Genomic DNA, 21,518 nt, shown 5'->3' with positions numbered 1-21,518 from the left:
ATGAATACAAAATATTTATTCGACTCTTCTGACATTTCCTGGTTCCCCATTATTAATTCCCCAGCCTCATTCATGTTTACTTTTGCCTCTTTTTTCCTTTTATATATTTAATGGATGCCTTGGCATTTTTTTGTTAAATTACTTGTTAGTTTACCTTCACAGTTTATTTTCTCCCTCTATTATATTTTTTGCCATCCTTTGCTGCCTGTTAAAACATTAACAATCCTCTGGTCTGCCACTAATTTGGGCCATATTGTATGATCTTTCTAACAAGCTGATATCATCCCTAACTTCCTTAGAAAATCATGGCAGATTTATCCCCTTCTTAGAATCCTTCTCCCTCACTGGGACGTATGTTTGCTGTGAGTCATGCAATTTTCTTAAACCTACACTCTATTTTAGTTTTTAACTCAACATCAATGATTCCTGAAAAACAATACATACCCATGCTGATCATTTTTTTAATCCAAATTATTAATTGATAAAATACAAAAAACTGAGAATGCTGGATGCTGAAACAAAAATCAGAAAGTGCTGGAGAAATTCAGCAGATCTGGCAGCATTTATAGAGAAAATGTTTTGAGACTTACTAAAAGAAATCTCTTTGCCTGCTTCCTTTTCACTTTCTCTCTGGACACTGTCTCACTGTCTCCATCTATTCATCTCATGCCTTTCTCTCTCTACTCAACCGGCTCCCACACTCCCAGCATAAACACCTCCATTTCCTATCTGCCTTCAAAGGATCATTGGATTCAAAACATTAAATCTGTTTTTCTGTCCACTATTGCTGCCAGTCCTGTTGAGTTTCTTTTGCACTTTCTTGTCACAACTTATTGATATCAGTCCACAATTGATCTTTTCTTTTTTGAATTATACCTCCTTGTGTCCTAGTGCTAATAGTTTAAATTGAAGTTCTTGGTTTATCATTTCTGTACTACTCAACACTATGCTGTGTTATTTAGCTCTCAGTGATAGCCTTTCAAGACCAAAGAACTCAAATTTCCATGGGTTTCATTCATAATTCTGTCCTATGCATTTCAGAAGTAATGCATGGCTTTTTGTACAAAAGTGGAAATATACACAGAAAACACTGCCCTCTCTCTCAACATATGCTGCAAATGCTTGTGAAAATGACTCTTCACCAAACAGTTCCAAACCTAACAAAAATGATTATGCATCGTCATTTTGCTTTTGCATTAAGTTACATTGTACCAGAAGTCACTGCTGAGCAGGAATTAAGCAATTTTTATAATCATAAGAAAAGTAAACTTGATAAAGTTTTGACAGAAGAATAGACATTTTCTTTACCTGCCAGCTCCACTACTGCTTCCTGACTGGAGGTGGCTCCTTTCTCAGTGAAGAGGTCCTGAAAGTACTTGCTGTTGGCAGCCAGCACAGACTTGTGTGCCCGGTACTCCTCTCCCTCGATAAGCAGAGCAATGTCACAAAACTTATTTAGATTCCGCTGCTCATTCAGCTGATCTAGCACAACTTGACTGTGTCCGGTGGACGTCTGTTTTACAATCCTCTGAAGTTCAGCCTAAGATTTTCCAAGTGTACATTTACATTTTGAACAAAACAACAGTGTCATCAAACGCCAATAAATAAAGATATCACAGTATCTTGAATAGTTTACGAGCATCAACCAAACAATGAAAAAGATTATCAGACAAAAGTTAGTCCTGGAATAGTTGGCTACCTGAGGAACATATTGAGTTTTATTTTTTGTCATATTTACGAGGTTGTCTCTCCCACTGTGCCCATCGGGATTATTAATACGTTTGTTTGGCTAGCTTCATAGAGATGTGAAAATTATTGATTTTTTTTTAACCAAAAGGTATGTGCCTCTGTCTCTTCTGCCATTCTGAGTTGCAGACAAGACAAAGACTGCAATAGCTTTCTCATTTGAACTGGAAAGTTTCACTGTTGAGAAATTGGCTGAGCTGATTTCAATCCAGAACATTTTACAGCAATGAAACATTTCCTTTCCAAAAAGATAGCAAGCTTCTTTCAGAAAGTGTCTCAAATCATCTACACGAACCCCACTCACCTGGTTCGAGTGTATGTCTGTAAAATGTTTTTCATTTCCCCGAACGTGTTGTACTCTCATATAGTCTTCCAGGTTATTCTGGTAGGGAGCTGCTGCTGTCGTTTTTTCCCCTCTGGCAGCCTCTAGGCCAATTTCTGAGTCCACTAGCTGGTCTTCTGACAAATGGTGGATTTTGTCAGCACCTGACCTGCACACTTCGCACTGTTTGACAAACTCAGATATCTGGCTTAAAATTCCTATTTAAACAAAATATTTTAAATGAATGCAATTTTATCCCAAGATCATTTGCAAATCAAGGAAAAAGAAAAACTAATGTCAAACTATTAGAAACGTTAAAAGTTAACATTGACTTCATCTGTTTTAGAATGTGCAGAAGAATCTAATGGGGTTAGGCAAAGGTAGAAAACCAAGTGGTTTCTTTAAGTGACAAATGCTTGGAAGCAATAGAAAATGCAGACATCTAAATGCATCTGTATTATCTCAGGGTGCATTTATTCTGACTAGAGCTTTTGTGCTGTTGCAGTCACAGTGTAACAGAAGCCTGAATCTAGCTTCAAACCATACCTGACATTGGAAGAGGAGGCTTGAGACTTCCATGAGGTGAGGAGGGGTCTGATTTTGCTTTGCAGCTTGTATGAAATTTCACATCGCAATATTACCCCATACATTAACATTAATGCAAAGCACAACCAATGCTAAACTTGTAGCATAAATGCTCCACAAGTCTCAAAAGGGCAATGGTTGATTAAATGCTGTATGCTGAGCCTGAACTTAACATTTGCTGCAATTTCAAGAAAGCATATGTGAATTAAATAAGCACAACTTATTAACTGCATTTTTGCAGATTACAGCAACAGAGTTTTCTCGAACCAAAAGAGGCCCTTCAGCCTATAACATCCACATTAGTGATTAAGCACCAATCTCTTCTGATCCCATTTTCCAGAACTTGGCATAGATATAGCCCTACATGCTAGGCAATTACATATTTGAACACAATATTACAGTACAAAGCTTTTCTTTGCAAAACGCTATTTTAATTATGGTCATCCAGAATTAACATCCAAGTGAAAATTTAATAGTGGATGGGGCTGTTTGGATAGCAGTAAGTAAACAGCAGTTTTTGGAAACAATTCATTAGGCACACATTTTGTAAATTTTGGAAACAATAGTATCTTTCTGTAAAGTACAAAACTATACCTGTAAATGCTGGAACTGTACAGTCCATATGTTAGCACTTCTAAAAGAGATAGGTCACAATGGTGTGAGCGCATATCCTGCATAAGGAGGCTCCTGTACACAGAACTATGATCATTACTAGCGAGTTTTGAGAAGATTTGTAGCTCAGGTTGAGGTTTTGGATGTAGGTTTGCTCACTGAACTGGAAGGTTCATTTCCAGACATTTTGTTACCCTACTAAGTAACATCATCAGGGGGCCTCAGGCAAATGGTACCTAGTAGGGTGACAAAACGTCTGGAAATAAACCTTCTAGCTCACGAGCAAACCTACATCCAATATGATCATTACCACCTGGACAGGTCATGTATATTTGTTCTAAGCTTCAATGTCAATCCCTTTGTTGTCAACTTTCTGCACACTCGACTGTGTACATTCTCCATCCCCCTGAACTTGTGATTTAACACTCCCTTCTACATCTGTGCTTATCAATGCCCTTTTTGGGGAAACCTAAACCTTTATTCATGGGAGGTGGGTTCGCTGGCTGGACTTCAGGGGATATGGATCAGTGGTGCTGGAAGAGCACAGCAATTCAGGCAGCATCCGAGGACAGGCAAAATCGACGTTTCGGGCAAAAGCCCTTCATCAGGAAGGGCTTTTGCCCGAAACGTCGATTTTGCCTGTCCTCGGATGCTGCCTGAATTGCTGTGCTCTTCCAGCACCACTGATCCAGAATCTGGTTTCCAGCATCTGCAGTCATTGTTTTTACCTTCAGGGGATATGTTCTAGTCAACCTGATGCTATTACACAGCTCTGAGGCAGGTGCGATTTGAACCAAGGTACGGGAGCAGTCAGAGCGGAGTAAGAGGTTAAGAGGGGATCTATTACTGATCAGCTCCCCAGATGGGTCTCTTACTGATCAGCTCCCCAGGAGGGTCTGTAACTGATCAGCTCCCTGGGGGGGGAGGGGGGGGGGGTCTATTACTGATCAGCTCCCCGGGGGTGGGTCTATTATGATCAGCTCCCTGGGTGGGTCTGTAACTGATCAGTTCCCTGGATGGGTGTAATACTGATCAGCTCCCTGGGTGAATGTATTACTGATCAGCTCCCCGGGTGGGGGGTCTGTAACTGATCAGCTTCCTGGGGCATCTATTATTGATCAGCTCCCCGGCTGGGTCTATTATTGATCAGCTCCCCGGGGGGGTCTATTACTGATCAGCTCCCCGGGGGGTTCTATTACTGATCAGCTCCCCGGGTGGAGGGGTCTGTAACTGATCAACTTCCTGGGGCGTCTATTATTGATCAGCTTCCTGGGGCGTTTATTACTGATCAGCTCCCCAGCTGGGTCTACTAGTGATCAGCTCCCCGGAACGTCTATTATTGATCATCTCCCTGGGTGGGTCTGTAACCAATCAGCTCCCTGGCTGGGTGTATTACTGATCAGCTCCCCGGGTGGATGTATCACTGATCAGCTCCCCGGGTGGGCGGTCTGTAACTGATCAGCTTCCTGGGGCATCTATTATTGATCAGCTCCCCGGCTGGGTCTATTACTGATCAGCTCCCCAGGTGGATGTATTACTGATCGGCTCCCGGCTTCCCGGGTGGATGTATTACTAATCAGCTCCCTGGGTGGATCTATTACTGATCAGCTCCCCGGAGGGTTTATTATTGATCAGCTCCCTGGGGGGTGGATCTATTATTGATCAACTCCCCCGGGGGGTGGGGATTTATTACTTATCAGCTCCCCGAGGGGGTGGGGTGTCTATTACTGATCAGCTCCCCGAGGGGGTGGGGCATCTATTACTGATCAGCTCCTCGGGGGGGGTCTATTACTGATCAGCTCCCCAGGGGGGTTGGGGTGTCTATTACTGATTAGCTCCCCAGGGGATTGGGGGTCTATTACTGATCAGCTCCCCAGGAGGGGAGGGGGTCTATTACTGATCAGCTGCCTGCGGGGGTGGGGGATTTATTACTGATCAGCTCCCCGGGTGGGTCTGTAACTGATCAGCTCCCCAGGGCATCTATTATTGATCATCACCCCGGGTGGGTCTGTAACCAATCAGCTCCCTGGTATGTGTAATACTGATCAGCTCCCCGGATGGATGTATTACTGATCAGCTCCCAAGGGGGTCTATTACTGATCAGCTCCCCAGGAGGATGTATTACTGATCAGTTCCCCAGGGGGATGTATTACTGATCAGTTCCCCAGGGGGGTCTATTACTGATCAGCTCCCCGAGTAGGTCTATTAATGATCAGCTCCCGGGGGGGTGGGTCTATTATTGATCAGCTCCCCGGGGTGGGGGTCTATTATTGATCAGCACCCCGTGGGTCTATTATTGATCAGCTCCCCGGGGTGGGGGTCTATTACTGATCACCTCTCCCCCCACACCCACCTCTCCACCAGTAGCCGCTGCTGACATTGAAGCCGGTGATCTCCCTCGAGTAATGGCGGCCGCTGCGGCTGATGTGGCAGCGCCGGAAGATGTCCCGCCGCCTGAGCTCGTCCACCACCACCTCCAGCTCGTCCAGGCGCCCGCTGTCCCTCCGCCGCCGCTGGTAGAACAGCAGCCCGTCCCGGAAAACATAGCAGGCCGCCGCCTTGCGGATGGCCCGCTTGCTGTGCTCGGTGGTACCCGGCGCGTACGGCTGCTTCTTGTCGGTCAGGTAGCGCACGATGGCCCGGTAATTCTCGGCGCTCGTCATTGCCCTCAGCAGCAATAGCCCAGTTACCGGGAGGGGGGTTTCCACGACGACCACCGCCTGACTGCGCGGCATTTCGTTCCGGGGTCAACCGGGACCCGGATCTATGACCTGCAACATGTTGATTTGAACAGTGTACACTGATCTTGGTTGTAGCTAAGAGTTGAATGTTTTAAAACCAAAAAAAAAATTGACCTTGGTCTGAGACATGATGCTCCAGTTGAATTGGCAAATTCATAGGAATCAGGCGACTTTTCCAAAGTGCCTTCTTCTTCTTTCCAAAATAAAAAAGTGACAGTAACTTGGAAAATTTCTTCTGCCCTGCTTTCTTTCCCATCTTAGGCAGGGGTGAAATGGTCCTCAGCCTCTGGGGCCATCATCAGCATCAGCAACTTCAGGGAACCCATTCAACTTCACCAGTTTGTTCAGCAATACAGCCACAACATTACTTGTGCTCCCATAATTTGGAGATGCCGGTGTTGGACTGGGGGTACAAAGTTAAAAATCACACAACACCAGGTTATAGTCCAACAGGTTTAATTGGAAGCACACTAGCTTTCGGAGCAGTGATTGTGGAGGACACAATTGTAAAGCACAGAATTTATAGCAAAAGTTTACAGTGTGATGTAACTGAAATTATACATTGAAAAATACCTTGATTGTTGAGTCTTTCATCTGTTTGAATACCATGATAGTTTCACTTCTTTCATGTGTAAATCACAAAACTTTTTTTTAAAGTTGCATTTTCAGGTTAACTGTAACAATTGGTGTTAGCTAGACAATATGTTGAAGGTGTTAGCCCCCTGTGTTCTCTGTTGTGCTATGATGTTTAGATTGATTCCAATCTAAAAAGTGAGATAACAGAGCTTTACATGAATTCATGCAGCTTTTGACCAAAGTACAATGTAACTCTGCAAGTACAAATTCACCTCACAAACGTATATGTATATGTGTGCATGTGGGTCTTTGTGTGTGTGGTCTCGGTTGGGGGGTTGTGAGTGTGTGAGAGAGAGTGTGTATATGGGTGTGTATGTGAGTGTAGAGTGTCTTAAGTTGTGTTTAACACTAAACATTGATTTTTTAAATAGTTTGAAAATTTGTGAATTATTACTTCTTTCATGGGATGTGGCACTCACTGGCAAACCCAGCATTTTGTTTCCCTTCAATTGAGTGTCTTGTTAGGTCACTTCAGATTCAACTGTTCATCTGGAGTCACCAAGTTGGACAGACAAAACAAGGTTGGTAGTTAAAGATTTTTTAAAAAAAAATTATTTTCTTCTTCTTTGGTAGTGCTTATTTTATTTCCCCAGCATCCATGTTGTGTGTGTGCAGGTGTGAGACACAGTGAAAGACACAAGGTGCATGAATCTTTATTCAATTCCCACCACCAGGAAGAAAAGAAACACCCGAGTGGCCAGTGACAAGCAGTGCCCTTCACATCAAAGGGTAATGCTGCATGATCAAACAGTGAAGGAGAGGGCAGGGATTAAATCAAAATAGAGTTGGAGGGGGAAATAATGCACTCCACTCCCTGCGGCGCCCACCTCTCCCTGAACAGCTCAAGGGTGTTGGTGGACACCACGTGCTCCTTCTCCAGAGACACCCAGACTCTAATGTAGCCACGAAAGAGGAGCAGGCACAGTTAAAGATTTTAACAAAGTATGCAATATTCCCCAAATTAGCCTGTCTTTTTACAACCAGACTAACAGAAATCACAAACTAAGATCTTATAGTGAACAAGCATTACTACTTATTATAAATAAGTAGATTCTAGCTGCAGCTGAACAACTAAAAACGGGTGACATATACCTGTACTGGTTAAAATTATATATCCCACTTACCTATATAAAACTCTCCTTACACGTACATGGAGACATTGTTATAGGTGATGAGAAAATTGGGAAGACAGTTCAACAATCCTTGCCAAAATTATTCGTTTATTAATAGTTTTCCTTGTTAGGACTTTGTTCATTTCTCACCTCCAGGTACTTTTCAAGTACCTTATAGAAGATACCATTTGTGAACCAGTTGCTTTGTAAAGTCTCCTAGCTACTAAAACCAGTTTACAACACCTGGTGAGGGAAAGCACGTATTTATTTTATTGCAGAGAGCGAGAGACAGAAACACTACATCCCCATTTACAGGTCTCAAGTAGTCTGGCCATATTCTTCACATCTACAAGCTGTTCAGCTACCTCGGAGCCAATCATATAATTGTTGGCAGGCGGAAAGCCTTTATCATTGACTCCACAAACCAATCAGCTACTTGTTGCCAGTTTGTCCACACCCAGCTCACCTTTGAATAAGTAATCGTACAAAATTACACAATGAAACACAAACAACAGAATAAAGAACCCTTACAGAACTGAGCCTATCCAACTAGACTTACTTATTCTGTTCCAAATATACACAACAGTCCCAATAAGCAAACTCTCTTTAAAAACCAGTAAAAATGGAACATATGCTTACAGGTTGAAGTTGAAGGGCAGAAAGAGTTTCCACACAGCTCCCTTTGAACTTCCAACCAGTTCAAGACTCAACTGAAACTGTTCAGCTCAGCTAGAGAGGTGACCACTCCCCTTTCATTATACAGGTCACTTCTAAAACATGACCGCTTTGGCCTGAAGTCTCATCTGTTTACATATAAACAAAAGACCTCTCAAAATCCTTTTCATCCCTGTACCAAACTAGACTGATCAGAATCTGGCCCAGTTTTTTTGCCCCTCTGAAAAAAAAATCAAAGACAGAGTCTCCTTGAGCCAAGGAACAGCTTTTAGGGAAAAAGGGACTAGCTTTGTGACACCTCCCCCGTAAAAAAAGAACCATCAATACCAAAAGATGGCTTCATTTTTAATCCTTCAAAACCCGGTTAGTAGTCTAAACACATAAAACTTTACTAAATATAAACATGCAAACATGCACAACTACATGCAAATTCAGGCCTTAGTACACCCGCCACCAAACACCTCCGTATCTCATTCGAGTCTCAATAATGCATTGGCAATCACATTTTCGCAACCTGCTACATGCACAATTGTCAAATTGAATGGCTGCAATAACAAGTTCCATCTAAACAGTCTGACATATTTGTCCTTAATCTTTTCCACAAATGTCAATCGGTTGTGATCTGCCAACCATCCAACTCAAACTTTGGGTCCGCTACATGGATGACATATTTGTCATCACTAAATGAAACAAATTAGAGGAAACCTTCAAGACCATCAATAATGCCCTTACTGGCATAAAATTTGCTGAAGAGGAGGAAAACAACAACAAATTGCAATTCCTAGATGTCACATTAGAGCGAACAGCCTATGGGGAACTTCAAACCAGCGTCCTCAGGAAAACAACACATACGGAAGAAATATTGAACTACAGAAGCAATCACCCCAACATCCACAAACAAAGCTGCATCAGAACATTATTCCAATGAGCCACCACACACTACAGCTCAGAGGAACTACTCAGAGCAGAGAAATATCACCTTTCCAGTGTATTCAAAAAGAACAGGTACCCAATGAACTCAGTCCACTGATTTCTCAGCAACAAACCCAAACAAGCAGACAAAACGCATCCAGAAACCCTAGCCACTCTCCCCTACATCAAAGACATCTCGGAAATGACTGCCAGACTACTCAGACCACTTGACATCATGGTAGCCCACAAACCCACCAACACACTAAAACAGTAGCTAATGAACATAAAAGACCCTATACAGACAACAACCAAAACTAATATTATTCACAAAATACCATGCAAGGACTGTAACAAATACTACATTGGACAAACAGGCAGAAAACTAGACACCCAGGATACATGATCATCAACTAGCCACAACATGACATGTTAGTATCCTTACATACAGATGAGGAAACACACCACTTCAACTGGGACAACATATCCATTCAAGGAGAAGCCAAACAGAGACACGAGAATTCCTAGAAGCATGGCATTCCAACCGGAACTCTACCAACAAATACATTGAGTTAGACCTCATCTACCATCCCCTGAGAAAAAGAACAGGAAATGACATCATCACAGGAATGATGTCACCACAGAAAATTACATCACCAATCCAAAGAAATCCAAACATATAAATAGAAAGCAGGAATTATCAACAGTGCTTCGCCTGGAGGCCCACTGAAGATGTTACCTAGTAGGGCGATGAAACATCTGGAAATGAACCTTCCAGCTCAGCGAGCAAACCTACATACAGAACCTCAACCTGAGCTACAAATCTTCTCAAACCTTGCTAGGACAAATTCTATTCCTGGAGCTGAGAGTTTGTCCAGTACTTCTACCACAAATTCCCCACTCTTCTCTGGATTCTCTAACTTAACTTTACATAATTGAGCACTTTTTGTCTAACCATAAATTCCTGTTACCAGTACCTTTTCTGGCAATAGTCCCTCAGGAGTACATATCTCCTCATTCCTCAGCATTACAGACTGAGACGATTCTGTGTCCCTTAATATTGTAACTTCCTTACCTACTACTACTGGCCTTTGTGAATAAACTTTATCCTTGCATGCATTTTTTTAAGCAGATCTGGCACTTCCTCCTTAATCAACTTCTGATCATCTTGTCCACTCTGAGGCAGTTTCTAACTTCCTTTGTGCTTTTTGGTACTAGTCCAAAACTTCCAGACTTGTCTGGTTTTCCTACATCTGGCTCTCTCCTAGCCCACCAACACTGTGATTTTATGTGGCCCACTTTATTACAATGAAAACACCGGAGCATTTTAACTTCTTTGTCCCCATCAAGGGTTTCTTTTTTACCCTTTATGATCTCCACTGAGATCTATCTTTCCCTTTCCACATGAGGATTCCACTTTGCCCCAATTTCTATCCCTCATGGATTGAAATTGATTCTGGAAGCCAAACCAAGTTTTATGGACCAGCTCATAATCATCAGCCACTTCAGCTGCTAACCTTGGTGTTTTAACTCTCTGCTCTTCCACATGAGTTCACATTAATTCAGGGAGTGAAGTTTTGAATTGCTCCATAATAATTACCTCTCTGAGAGCATCATAGGTTTGCTCGATCTTTAAAATTCTAATCCATCTATCGAAATTACTCTGTTTGATCCTTTCAAACTCAATATAAGTTTGACCTGGGTCGCTCCCTAGGTTCCTGAAACATTGTCTATAAGCTTCTGGTACAAGCTCATATGCACTTAAAATGGCTTTTTCCACCTCCTCATACTCCCCAAATACCTCCTCTGATAGTGCTGCGAATACCTCACTAGCCCTAGCTACAAGTTTTGTTTGGATTAACAAAACCCACATTGCCACTGGCCAATGCACTTGTTTAACCACCTTTTCAAATGAGATGAAAAAGGCTTCCACATCCTTCTCAGCAAATGTAGGCAATGCTTGAACATACTTAAACAGTTTCTCACTCAGCTTCTGACTACCTGGGGCTTGCTCATCGTCACTCCCTTCCTCACTAAGCCTACCCTCAGCCTTCATCTCCAGCCTTTTAAGCTGACTTTCCTTTTTAAGTGTAAGTTTTTGAAGTTCAAACACTCTTTTTCTTTCTCTGCTCTCTCTTCTTCCCCTCTCTGCCTTTAATCGTAACTCAAACTGTTTCATTTCAGCTGCCCTTTCCTTATCTCTCACATCTAACTCGAGCTGCTTCATTTGCATTTGAATCTTTGCCATCTCTATAGATTCTGATGGTTTATCCAGCAAGTTTAAATGCTGAGCCACTGCTGTAATTATCTCTCCTTGTGAATCAACCTGAGCTACAAATCTTCTCAAAAATCAGTAACCTTACTTTTTCTCTACCTTTAAAAATAAAGTTTAAGGTACATACTAAGAAAATAAAGCAAAAGATTACATGTTTTTGAAGAAACAAAATTTTACTGTACAAGATTTACTGTACAATTTACAATACATTCACAATTCAGTTCTTGCGATATCTTCCATAGTTGAATAGCCTTTGAACACACATGCACATACTGCTTTAGACAACTGAAGGATGATGACTCTGTATATGTAGCATTCCTATTGCCTATCATCAGCAGCAGGATAAAATGGGAAGAGATCCTATTCAGAACACTCAATGTGTTTGAGATGTCATAACATTTAACAGCTGGCTAGACAGCTTGAGACTCTGTGATGGGATTAATTTATAAAATGGTCAAACATTACACTGAGAAAAGGTTGGGGTTGCTGAAAAGATAGTATCAAATATGTGGTCTTTATCTGAAATATCTTGTGAAAATATTTGTTTTACAAATTGGTACCACTTCACAACTTGCCAATTATTTTCCATGATAGGGAGTTGAGTGTTCCATGATGTGCGGTATCTGGACTAGGAAATGTATTGTAGTCATTGAGGCTTCTCACAAAGGCGGAGGTGGGTACTGCAGATGCTGGAGATTAGAATCAAGATTAAAGTGGTGCTGGAAAAGCACAGCAGGTCAGGGTAGCATCCGATGAGCAGGAAAATTGACGTTTTGGGCAAAAGCCCTTCGTCAGGAATGGCCCCCACTGATGCCACTCCTCTACACACGCCTGTGCAGGTGAGTTGCATCTGTGGGGGCCATTCCTGATGAAGGGTTTTTGCTCGAAACGTCTACAGTATTTTCCTGCTCCTTAAATGCTGCCTGACCTGCTGTGCCTTTCCAGCACCACTCTAATCTCACTTCTCACAAACCTCTAGTTTGGACTGTGATTACATAACCGAAACCTGCACCACCCAATTACTTCTGCTAAAAGCCAACTCCATGCAAAATCAGACAAGTCTATGCAAAAAACAAATACAGACCTGGTCTAACATAGAAGCACTTACTCAATGTATTTATATTTCTCAGGTGTCTGAGGAATGATGTCGGTATGTAATGACTTTCCATATATTCTGGAATCCTGAGTTGGAACACAGACCCTCTCTACAAATAGAACATGGTTGCATTGGATCAGCTATGCAATTCAGAAAGCATCAGCAAAATATTAAAGATAGAATCTTTCGCATCTCAAATATTTCACTCATTACCAAGACAGAATCTTAAGATACTTTTACCACACTTCAAACTTGGCAGACATTAAAGAGCAGATATTCCAAATATTGTGCCTTGAAATAAAACCTAGATAAAAGATTAGCGTTTAACCATTTATCTTAGATTCCCTACAGGGATTTAGATTAAGAATTTAGTTTAAGCAAATCTATATTTAGGACTACTTGTTAACTAATTATTTTCATGTAAAGTTTTGTTTTTGAAATGATCAGATCTCAGAAAGTTAATTGTGCATATTTGTTTTTTAATTGAAAAGGAACAAACATTTACCTGCATTTAAAGTCAAATGGGACATTTAATACAAATTTACACATTCCAGTGGGGGACTGCTTATAATGATGTGAAATCCAAATACCTAATTTTAACATATAGAATAATGCCAAAAGATTTAATGATATTTTTAAAAACATGTATAAAAGAATTAAATAAAACAAATATTAAAGTAAAATAAATAACAGAAATATGGTTTATAACTACACATTGCGTACATCTGTGTTACATACTCAGGTTTACTTCTTACACCTCAAAAATCCTTTCACATGACTAATCTACCTTAATATCATTAACTCCATTTGGACTGAACGTAGGTATGCAACGTCTCTAGAGACCTTTCCTCAGCTTCGGCTATTTTTAGAGATAAAACTACCATCTACCATCTTTTGATTGTCCCTTGTTTTGCTTATTTTCTGGCTGTTAACTTCTTAAGTCAACCTAGCCCTAAACTTTTAATTGTAATAGATCCCATGCTTACTTCAATTGCATTCATCCCATTTTATACAGATTCAAAGTTGAATTCCCAAAACCAAAAGTTATACTTTAAACATCTGAACTAGGTATTTTAAACAGTATACCCAAGACATACACACAAATAGATCCCATGGTCACTAATTGAGTAGACATTTGTGATTTTGAACAACATACATAGTCAAGAAAGCAATCCCACACATTTGGACTTCCTTACCGTATGGAAGTTTAAATGAAATTTGAGACTTTTCAAGCAAAGAAAAGGCGGCTGAAGAAATTAAAAAGCAGCACAATATTTTCACCAGTGCAAACGTTCAAATAACTACAAAAATACTGCAAACCTTGTCTGTCTGGATTGATTTCATTGATCAGCTTAAGGAGTCTATTTGTTAATAAATGCAGTGCCCAAGTACTTTTATTTTGTCATCCCACGCATGCAGAACAACTTCATCAAATATAAAAAACTGTGTAAAAGAGTTGAAGGTCAGGATGAAATGAGGGGTGGGAATGGCAAAGGAAGAAGGGGTTTAATGGCAGTGTTCCCTAACAAACTGAAGGGAATGTAATGAGAGGGATGGCATGGGAAGCAGATTTAAAGGAGTACAGTTGATATAAATGAGAATTTGTTTGCAGGTGCTAATTAGCTTTAATATGTATTTTCCCCATTTTATATTAAAAATCAGAAATATATTACCCAATTGTAAATAGTAGCCTATATTTAATGTTTAAAAAACATTCTGCACTGTTTAAAAAATGTGGTAAGGTCAAGCCAGGGAACCATAGACCAGTAAGCCAGACATCAGCGGTGGGCAAGTTGCTGGAGGGAATCCTGAGGGACAGGATGTACATGTATTTGGAAAGACAAGGACTGATCAGGGATAGTCAACATGGCTTTGTGCATGGGAAATCATGTCTCACATTCTTCATTGAGTTTTATTTAGTAACCAAGAGGATTGATGAGGGCAGAGCAGTAGATGTGATCTATATGGACTTCAGTAAGGCATTCGACTAGGTTCCCCATGGGAGACTGGTTAGCAAGGTTTGATCTCATGGAAAACAGGGAGAACTAGCCATTTGGATACAGAACTGGCTCAAAGGTAGAAGACCGAGGGTGGTGATGGAGGGTTGTTTTTCAGATTGGAGGCCTGTGACCAGTGGAGTGCCACAAGGATCGGTGCTGGGTCCACTACCTTTCATCATTTATATAGATGATTTGGATGTGAGCATGAGAGGTATAGTTAGTGAGTTTGCCGATGACACCAAAATTGGAGGTGTAGTGGACAGCAAAGAAGGTTACCTCAGATTACAATGGGATCTTGATCAGATGGGCCAATGGGCAGAGGAGTGACAGATGGAGTTTAATTTAGAAACATCTTAGGTGTTGCATTTTAGGAAAGCAAATCTTAGTAGAACTTATACCCTTAATGGTAAGGTCCGAGGGAGTGTTGCAAAACAAAGAGGCCTTGGAGTGCAGGTTTGTAGGTCTTTGAAAGTAGAGTCGCAGTTTGATAGGATAGTGAAGAAGAGGTTTGGTATGCTTTTGTTTACTGATCAGAGTATTGAGAACAGGAGTTGGAAGGTCATGTTGCAGCTGGACAGGACAGTGGTTAGGCCACTTTTGGAATATTGCGTGCAATTCTGAATCGGAAGGATGTTGTGAAACTTGAAAGGGTTCAGAAACGATTTCCAAGGATGTTGCCAGGGTTGGAGGATTTGAGATATAGGGCAAGGTTGAACAGGCTGGGGCTATTTTCCCTGGAGCGTTGGAGGCTGAAGGGTGACCTTACAGACATTTATTAATCATGAGGGGCATGGATAGGATAAATAGACAAAGTCTTTTCCCTTGGGTGGGGGAGTCCAGAACTAGAGGACATAGGTTCATGGCAAGAGGGGAAAGATATAAAAGATATAAAACTTTTTCACGCAGAGAGTGGTATATGTATGGAATGAGTTGCCAGAGGAAGTGGTGGAGGCTGGTACAATTGCAACATTTAAAAGGCATCTGGATGGGTATATGAATATGAATAGGAAGAGTTTGGAGGGATATGAATCAGGTGCTGATAGATTGAACTAGATTGGGTTGGGATATCTAGTCGGCATGGACGAGTTGGACCGAAGGCTCTGTTTTCGTGCTGTGCATCTCTATTTCTCTATGACTTGGTAGTGGCCAGACTGCATTACAATTTTTTTCTATATGCAAAACTGAAGCAAGTAATTGTATTATTTTATTTGCAGGCAAGACAGTTTTCTTCATTCTTCCCTTCCATACTAACTGTGGCTAGAAGAGTAGTTAATCATCAGATTTCTATTAATGTAGATGAGTCACACAAGACCAAAGGGATTCTACCTAATATTCTCTCTTGTTCTGTCTGAAGGAGCTGAATTATTTTTCAGCATATGTCAGGACAGGGAAATAAACCGGCACCTGACCACTGCAAGAAGCAGCAATGACGCGATCACAATACAGTGCTGGGCATACATGCTTTTGAATATAAAACCGAATAATTCACACTTCATGACTCCTCACTACTCACAATCATTAATAGTATTCCTCCCACTTTGGTAGTCACTGGCATATATTTAGTGATCCAACATGTTTGGAAGAACGTTTTGGTTATAAAGCTTCTTTTTATTGTAACGTTGTGGAATGCTCATTTGGCCATCAGAAAAGTCACACACAGTTTCCTGAAATGGGAGGGGGAGAAACAAATAAGAGGCTTTAATAGTAAAAGTGGAGAAAGGGTTGGAAACGAGAAGGGGATTAAAATTTTAGTAAGTAACGTTAGTTACATAGTTACTGTAGTATTTATCTTGCTGGGTACACCTGCTTCCTAATTCAAAGGGTTTTGAGGGAGGACCCGAAATGTTAGCTTTCTCTTTACAGATGCTACCAGACCTGCTGGGATTTTCCAGCAACTTCTGTTTTTCTTTCTAATTAAAGGGGTTTCTTCCACACTGGACAGGTTCGGTTAAATGAGTACATTTAACTCCTGCTCCCGTCAGCCAATATTACATCAGTTCTTTCATTGATGAATCCGTCAACCTTCAAGCCCCTATTTATCTCCATCCTCTTCTTAGCACCTCTGATTCCACCCATCCTCCCCCATGTTATTCTAATCCTCTTCTCCCACCAACCCCCACCCTGCCCTGTCCTGCTTATTGCTTCCTTCCTCCTGCATCCCAGTCACCTCTCCAGCCTGCAGCCGCTGCTGGACATTAATGTCCCTCGAGGAGTGGGGCTTCAGCTCATCCACGTCCATCTCCAGCTTCAGCTCGTCCGAGCTGACGCTCTCCCTCCTCCCGCCAGGGCGTAGAACAACCTTTCGGGTTAGGTCCAACTCAATACAGGCACTGTTCTTGTGAAATGAATTCCTTTTTAGTCTCGAGTTAAAGTTGAATAATGTCAGCAAAATGCACTATTTTTTTTTCCCTTCTGTCAAAACACCAGGCTCCTTTCCCCAACCTGGCACCATGTACACATTGATCTAAGATTTGAACCAGAGATCAGAGACCAATTTTGAGAGAAATGAGGCATTTATTTTTGAAAGTAACATTTCTAAGGGGGCTGTGCCGAATATCATGCAGATAAAATGTATTAAAGTGAAGAATGTTTTGTGAAATAACTCCATAGAGTCTAGTATCTGTCATCAAGTCACCCTTTGTTTAGCATAAATGGTCCTTGACTACAGCTGCATCTTTAGAGTTAATCATCAGACTGTCAGTATCTCTGATACTCCCCTTTTCTTTTTTTTCTCTTTTTTAGCACCCATGGTGTGTGTGTGCAGGTGTGAGACACAGTGAAAGACACAAAGTGCACCAATCTTTATTCAATTTCCACCACCAGGTAGATAGGAAAACACTCGGGTGGTACTCCTGTTTATTTTTTTTATTTTATTTTTTTTCTTTTCTTTCCCAAACCCTACCATTCAAACAGTTTACAGGGACATGAGGACAAACCTCTCCTGTTTATATTTTTTTTAGTTTAACCCCCACACTACCACCTAAGTGCGGTAGTGCTTATTTTATCCCCAGCACCCATGGTGTGTGTGCGCAGGTGTGAGACACAGTGGAAGACACAAAGTGCACGAATCTTTATTCAAATTCCACCACCAGGAAGATCGGAAAACACCCAGGTGGCCAGTGACAAGATACTCCCCTTTTCATCTGTCAGCCAGGGCACCCTGGATTGGACCAATAAATGCCCCAATCAGGGAACACTTTTTAATGAGGTCCACCTGGCTGACCTCATTACAATCAATACATCTCTCCTTCTCTGAGTCTGAGGACATAGGCTGGTTCTTTTTCTTGGAAAGCCTCATGGGGCATTTTAGCACTGATCCAGATTCCTCCATCTTGGCATCTGATTTGGGCAGTGTCTAACACATGGGAGACCGCCTCTTGCGCCAGGAGTGCCTCAATAGAATTTCACTCTTCCAGCAGCAAAAGCGTCAAGATGGCTACATCCGTCTTGTCCATCTCATCAATGCTTTGATGGACAGGGTGAATCCAAGGGTTCCGGCAGTCTTCCCAACTCTTTCAAGAGGCAGGGCACATTTCATTCCCACACCGTTTGTGAATTCACGGCTTTCATAAGGACCATTGCACCTACCTGAGCTCTACATGTCATTGCTTCCAACCTTGTGTCGACCATACCTCTTACCCATGCTGGGCCATTTCTATGATTCTTACACCAAACTTTATTCCCTGTATCAAACCATTGGTGGAACATTTTATCTGGCATTGGTGTTCCTGATGCTGTTTCACCGTCTTTCTCAGGTCGGGAAGATCAGACCTCACCTGCTGTGCAATCTTCTTCTCATTAGCAACTCTGCTAGTGCTATCCCTATAGTTGCTTGTGGGGTTGTTCTCTAATCAAATAAGAACTGTGACAGCTTGGTATCTAGAAAGGCTGTGGGTTGTTTTCTATTCAACCCAGCCTTCAAAGTTTGGACTGCTGTTTCTGCCAAATCATTGGATGATAGGCAGTAAGAGCTGTCCTTATATGTCAAATCCCAATCAACTTTACGAAATGCCCACATTCTTTATTGGTAAACAATAGCCCATTATCTGTGGCTAATGCTTTTGGAACTCCATACATTTAAAAAGATGTGCATAGTTTCTCTACTGTCTTCTCTGTGTTTGATGAATGGACACTATGCATGTCCAATCACTTTAATAGGTGTCTACAATGACTAAGAACATTGAACCCCTGAAAGCACCTACATAGTTGACATGCAATCAAGTCCAAGGTTTATCCAGCCATTCCCACAGTGGCAAAGCTGTTGGTGGTAATTTTTTGTCTTTGTTGGCAATCTGGGTACTGCCCCACCAACACGACTATGTCTGTATCCAATCCTGGCCAGCAGACATGACTTCTCACCAATATCTTCATTTTGGAGATGACTGGATGCCCCTTTCCAGCTTTCTGATTTCTGACTTCTGACTCTACTTTTGCCTTTAAGAAAAATGGCACTGGGTAGGCCTTGCAGAATTGTAGAATTGCTTCCTGGTCAAGATGCAAGCTGACCTTTGCTCCTCCTATGGTCTCAGAACCTTTCTGGAAGACCATGGGCATTTACTTAGTACTTCACTCAGGCAGCCATTTTCTGATTGAAAGATTGAAAGATGTTGAGCTAGTTCCTCTGATCAGGCTAAGCATTGCCTGCACTGAAGTGATATTCCCCAAGCTCAGTTGGACTGGTGAGGTTGTTCACTTTCTTCGAAATACCCTTCAACTCATATGCGTATTTTGCAATGATAAAGCCTGTTTGAAGTCCAGTTGGACCTCGGCTCATAGGCGTTTTTACATAGTTGCATCATTAATTCCACATACCAAGCAGTCTCAAAGCATTTCACTCAGGGTTAAACCAAAGTCACAGGCTTCTGCCAGTTATCTTAACCTAGTCAAAACTTCTGATTATGGATTCCCCAAGTTCTCAAATTGCCAAGCAAAAATAATAGTATCTTAGAATTAGAGACAGCTTGGGGTTGTAATATTATTTTAAATATGTCTGTCAGTTCATGAAAGGATTAAGTATCTGGTGCCTCGGGGAAAATTAGGTTTCTAATAACACACAAACAGGCTGTCACGGGACTTACTGATTACTTTTTGTTTGCCCGGAAAAAATAATGCATTCTTTCCACATACTGGGTTCAGTCCTCGAAGGCAGAATCGAATGAGTTAAGCTTCTCAAACGAAAGCATGATATGAGAAATGTGCATCCCAAGTCAAAGATGACTGTTGCAAACAAGTTTTTTCAGGATCATGCTTTACTCTCGTCGCTACTGAAATAGCTCCACAGAGGCAAGTATGTGTCACCAAGTTACCCTTCATTTACACATGGCATGAATAGTCCTAGACTTTCGTTCTGCCTCATTCAGTCACCTTTTAAAGTGTATCACTGACATTCTCCTTTTTTTCTTTGTTTTCGAAGAGAGATTCTGAATCTCCTTTTGATTTTTCTCCCTACACTACCATGCACTGCAGTAGAGCTTATTTTTTACCCCACTGCACCCGTGTTTTGTGTGTAAGTGCAGTGATTCAGTGAAAATACCCTATGCAAAAACTTTATTCAATATTTCCACCATCAGGAACACACCCATGTGGCCAGTGAACCAATAAAAGCAAAGTGAAATAAAGGCAATGCTTATATAAAGTGAAGGGGGAGGGTAGGGATTAAAACAAAATAGACTTGGAGGGGGGAATAAAGCACTCCACCTTCCACGGTGCCCACCTCTCCCTAAAGGCAATACTCTGTCAGCTAGGGCTCCCTAATTGGACCAGATTGATAGAATATGAATTCCTGATTAGGGCTAAGTCCAGCTGGCTGACCTCATTACAATTGAAATATTAAGATTCACACAGATGTCACGAAACTGTTTTCCATCCTGAACACAGGGCCATTGAGCCTGCACTACCATTCAGTTAATCATGGCTGATATCCCCAGTGCCATTGGCCTGCCCTATCTCCAGATCTTTTCATGTCAATTGTCTATAGAAAACTAAGATTTCCATCTTGAACATGCATTATTGTTGAGTTTTTGCAAGGCTCGGTGGTTGAGAATTCTGAAGATTCACTATCCTTATCTCAGTCTTAAACGGCCTATGCCTTATCCTGGAATTATGTCTCATGGTTTGAAAGTCACCCATCCAGGGAAATATTGTAACTAATATCCATCGTTAAATGCCCTATAAGAACTGTGTAGGTTTAAATGAAACTACCCCTCATTTTTGAAATTCTAGGGAATATGGACCCAGTTTCCTCAATCCCTCTTTACAAAGCATCCCATGGATTAATCTGACGAACTTCTGAATTCCTTTAATAGCATGTCCACATACTTTCACCAGGTATGGTCTCACTATGGCTGTATTTGACTGTGGCAGGACAATCTTTGATTCTATACTCAAGTCCTCTTGAAATGAATGCCATTATATTGTTTGCCTTCGTAATTGTTGCTGCACATGCAGGTTAGCTCTTAGTGACTCATGGACACCACCTTTGGAATTATGCGCTTACACAGGCTCTCACCATTTAATAAACATTCTGCCTTTTTGTTTTTTTTCCCTACTGAAGTGAATAGCTTCACACGTCTTCACATCATATACCATCTACCACATCCTAGCCCGTTAACCTAGCTTGTTCAAGTCACCCTGGAGCCTTTTGCATCCTCCTTACAAGGAACGTTCCCACCCAGTTTAGTGCAACTGCCAAATTTGGAGGCGAATTGCCATATTTCCAAAGCCTTCATATAAATGTTGTGACCGGTTGTGGACCTATTTCTCACTGTTGCATCATTTCACTAGCAGCAACCGGCCAACCTAAAAATTAT

The 21,518-nt window shown here is 41.5% G+C and overlaps 1 protein-coding gene across 3 annotated transcripts in view; it reads right to left on the bottom strand.

Moving 5' to 3' along the window:
- Positions 1 to 6,428, bottom strand: part of LOC122564019 (zinc finger and BTB domain-containing protein 11-like) — a 42,501-nt gene extending 36,073 nt beyond the window's left edge. For 2 of the 3 annotated variants that reach the window (XM_043718465.1, XM_043718466.1), the window contains exons 1-3: positions 5,619 to 6,428; positions 2,051 to 2,286; positions 1,309 to 1,540 (exon numbers count right to left, since the gene is read on the bottom strand). In XM_043718465.1, the coding sequence (XP_043574400.1) occupies positions 1,309 to 1,540; positions 2,051 to 2,286; positions 5,619 to 6,000 (850 nt within the window). In that variant the 5' untranslated portion in view covers positions 6,001 to 6,428. Of the gene's footprint in view, positions 1 to 1,308; positions 1,541 to 2,050; positions 2,287 to 3,247; positions 3,432 to 5,618 lie in introns of those variants that run through there. The other variant, XM_043718469.1, reaches the window with a different exon arrangement.
- Positions 6,429 to 21,518: the final 15,090 nt, after the last annotated feature.

Source organism: Chiloscyllium plagiosum, chromosome 28 (genome assembly GCF_004010195.1).
Source record: "Chiloscyllium plagiosum isolate BGI_BamShark_2017 chromosome 28, ASM401019v2, whole genome shotgun sequence".
Taxonomy (NCBI): Eukaryota; Metazoa; Chordata; class Chondrichthyes; order Orectolobiformes; family Hemiscylliidae; genus Chiloscyllium; species Chiloscyllium plagiosum.
This window is presented reverse-complemented; position numbering and strand designations above follow the sequence as displayed.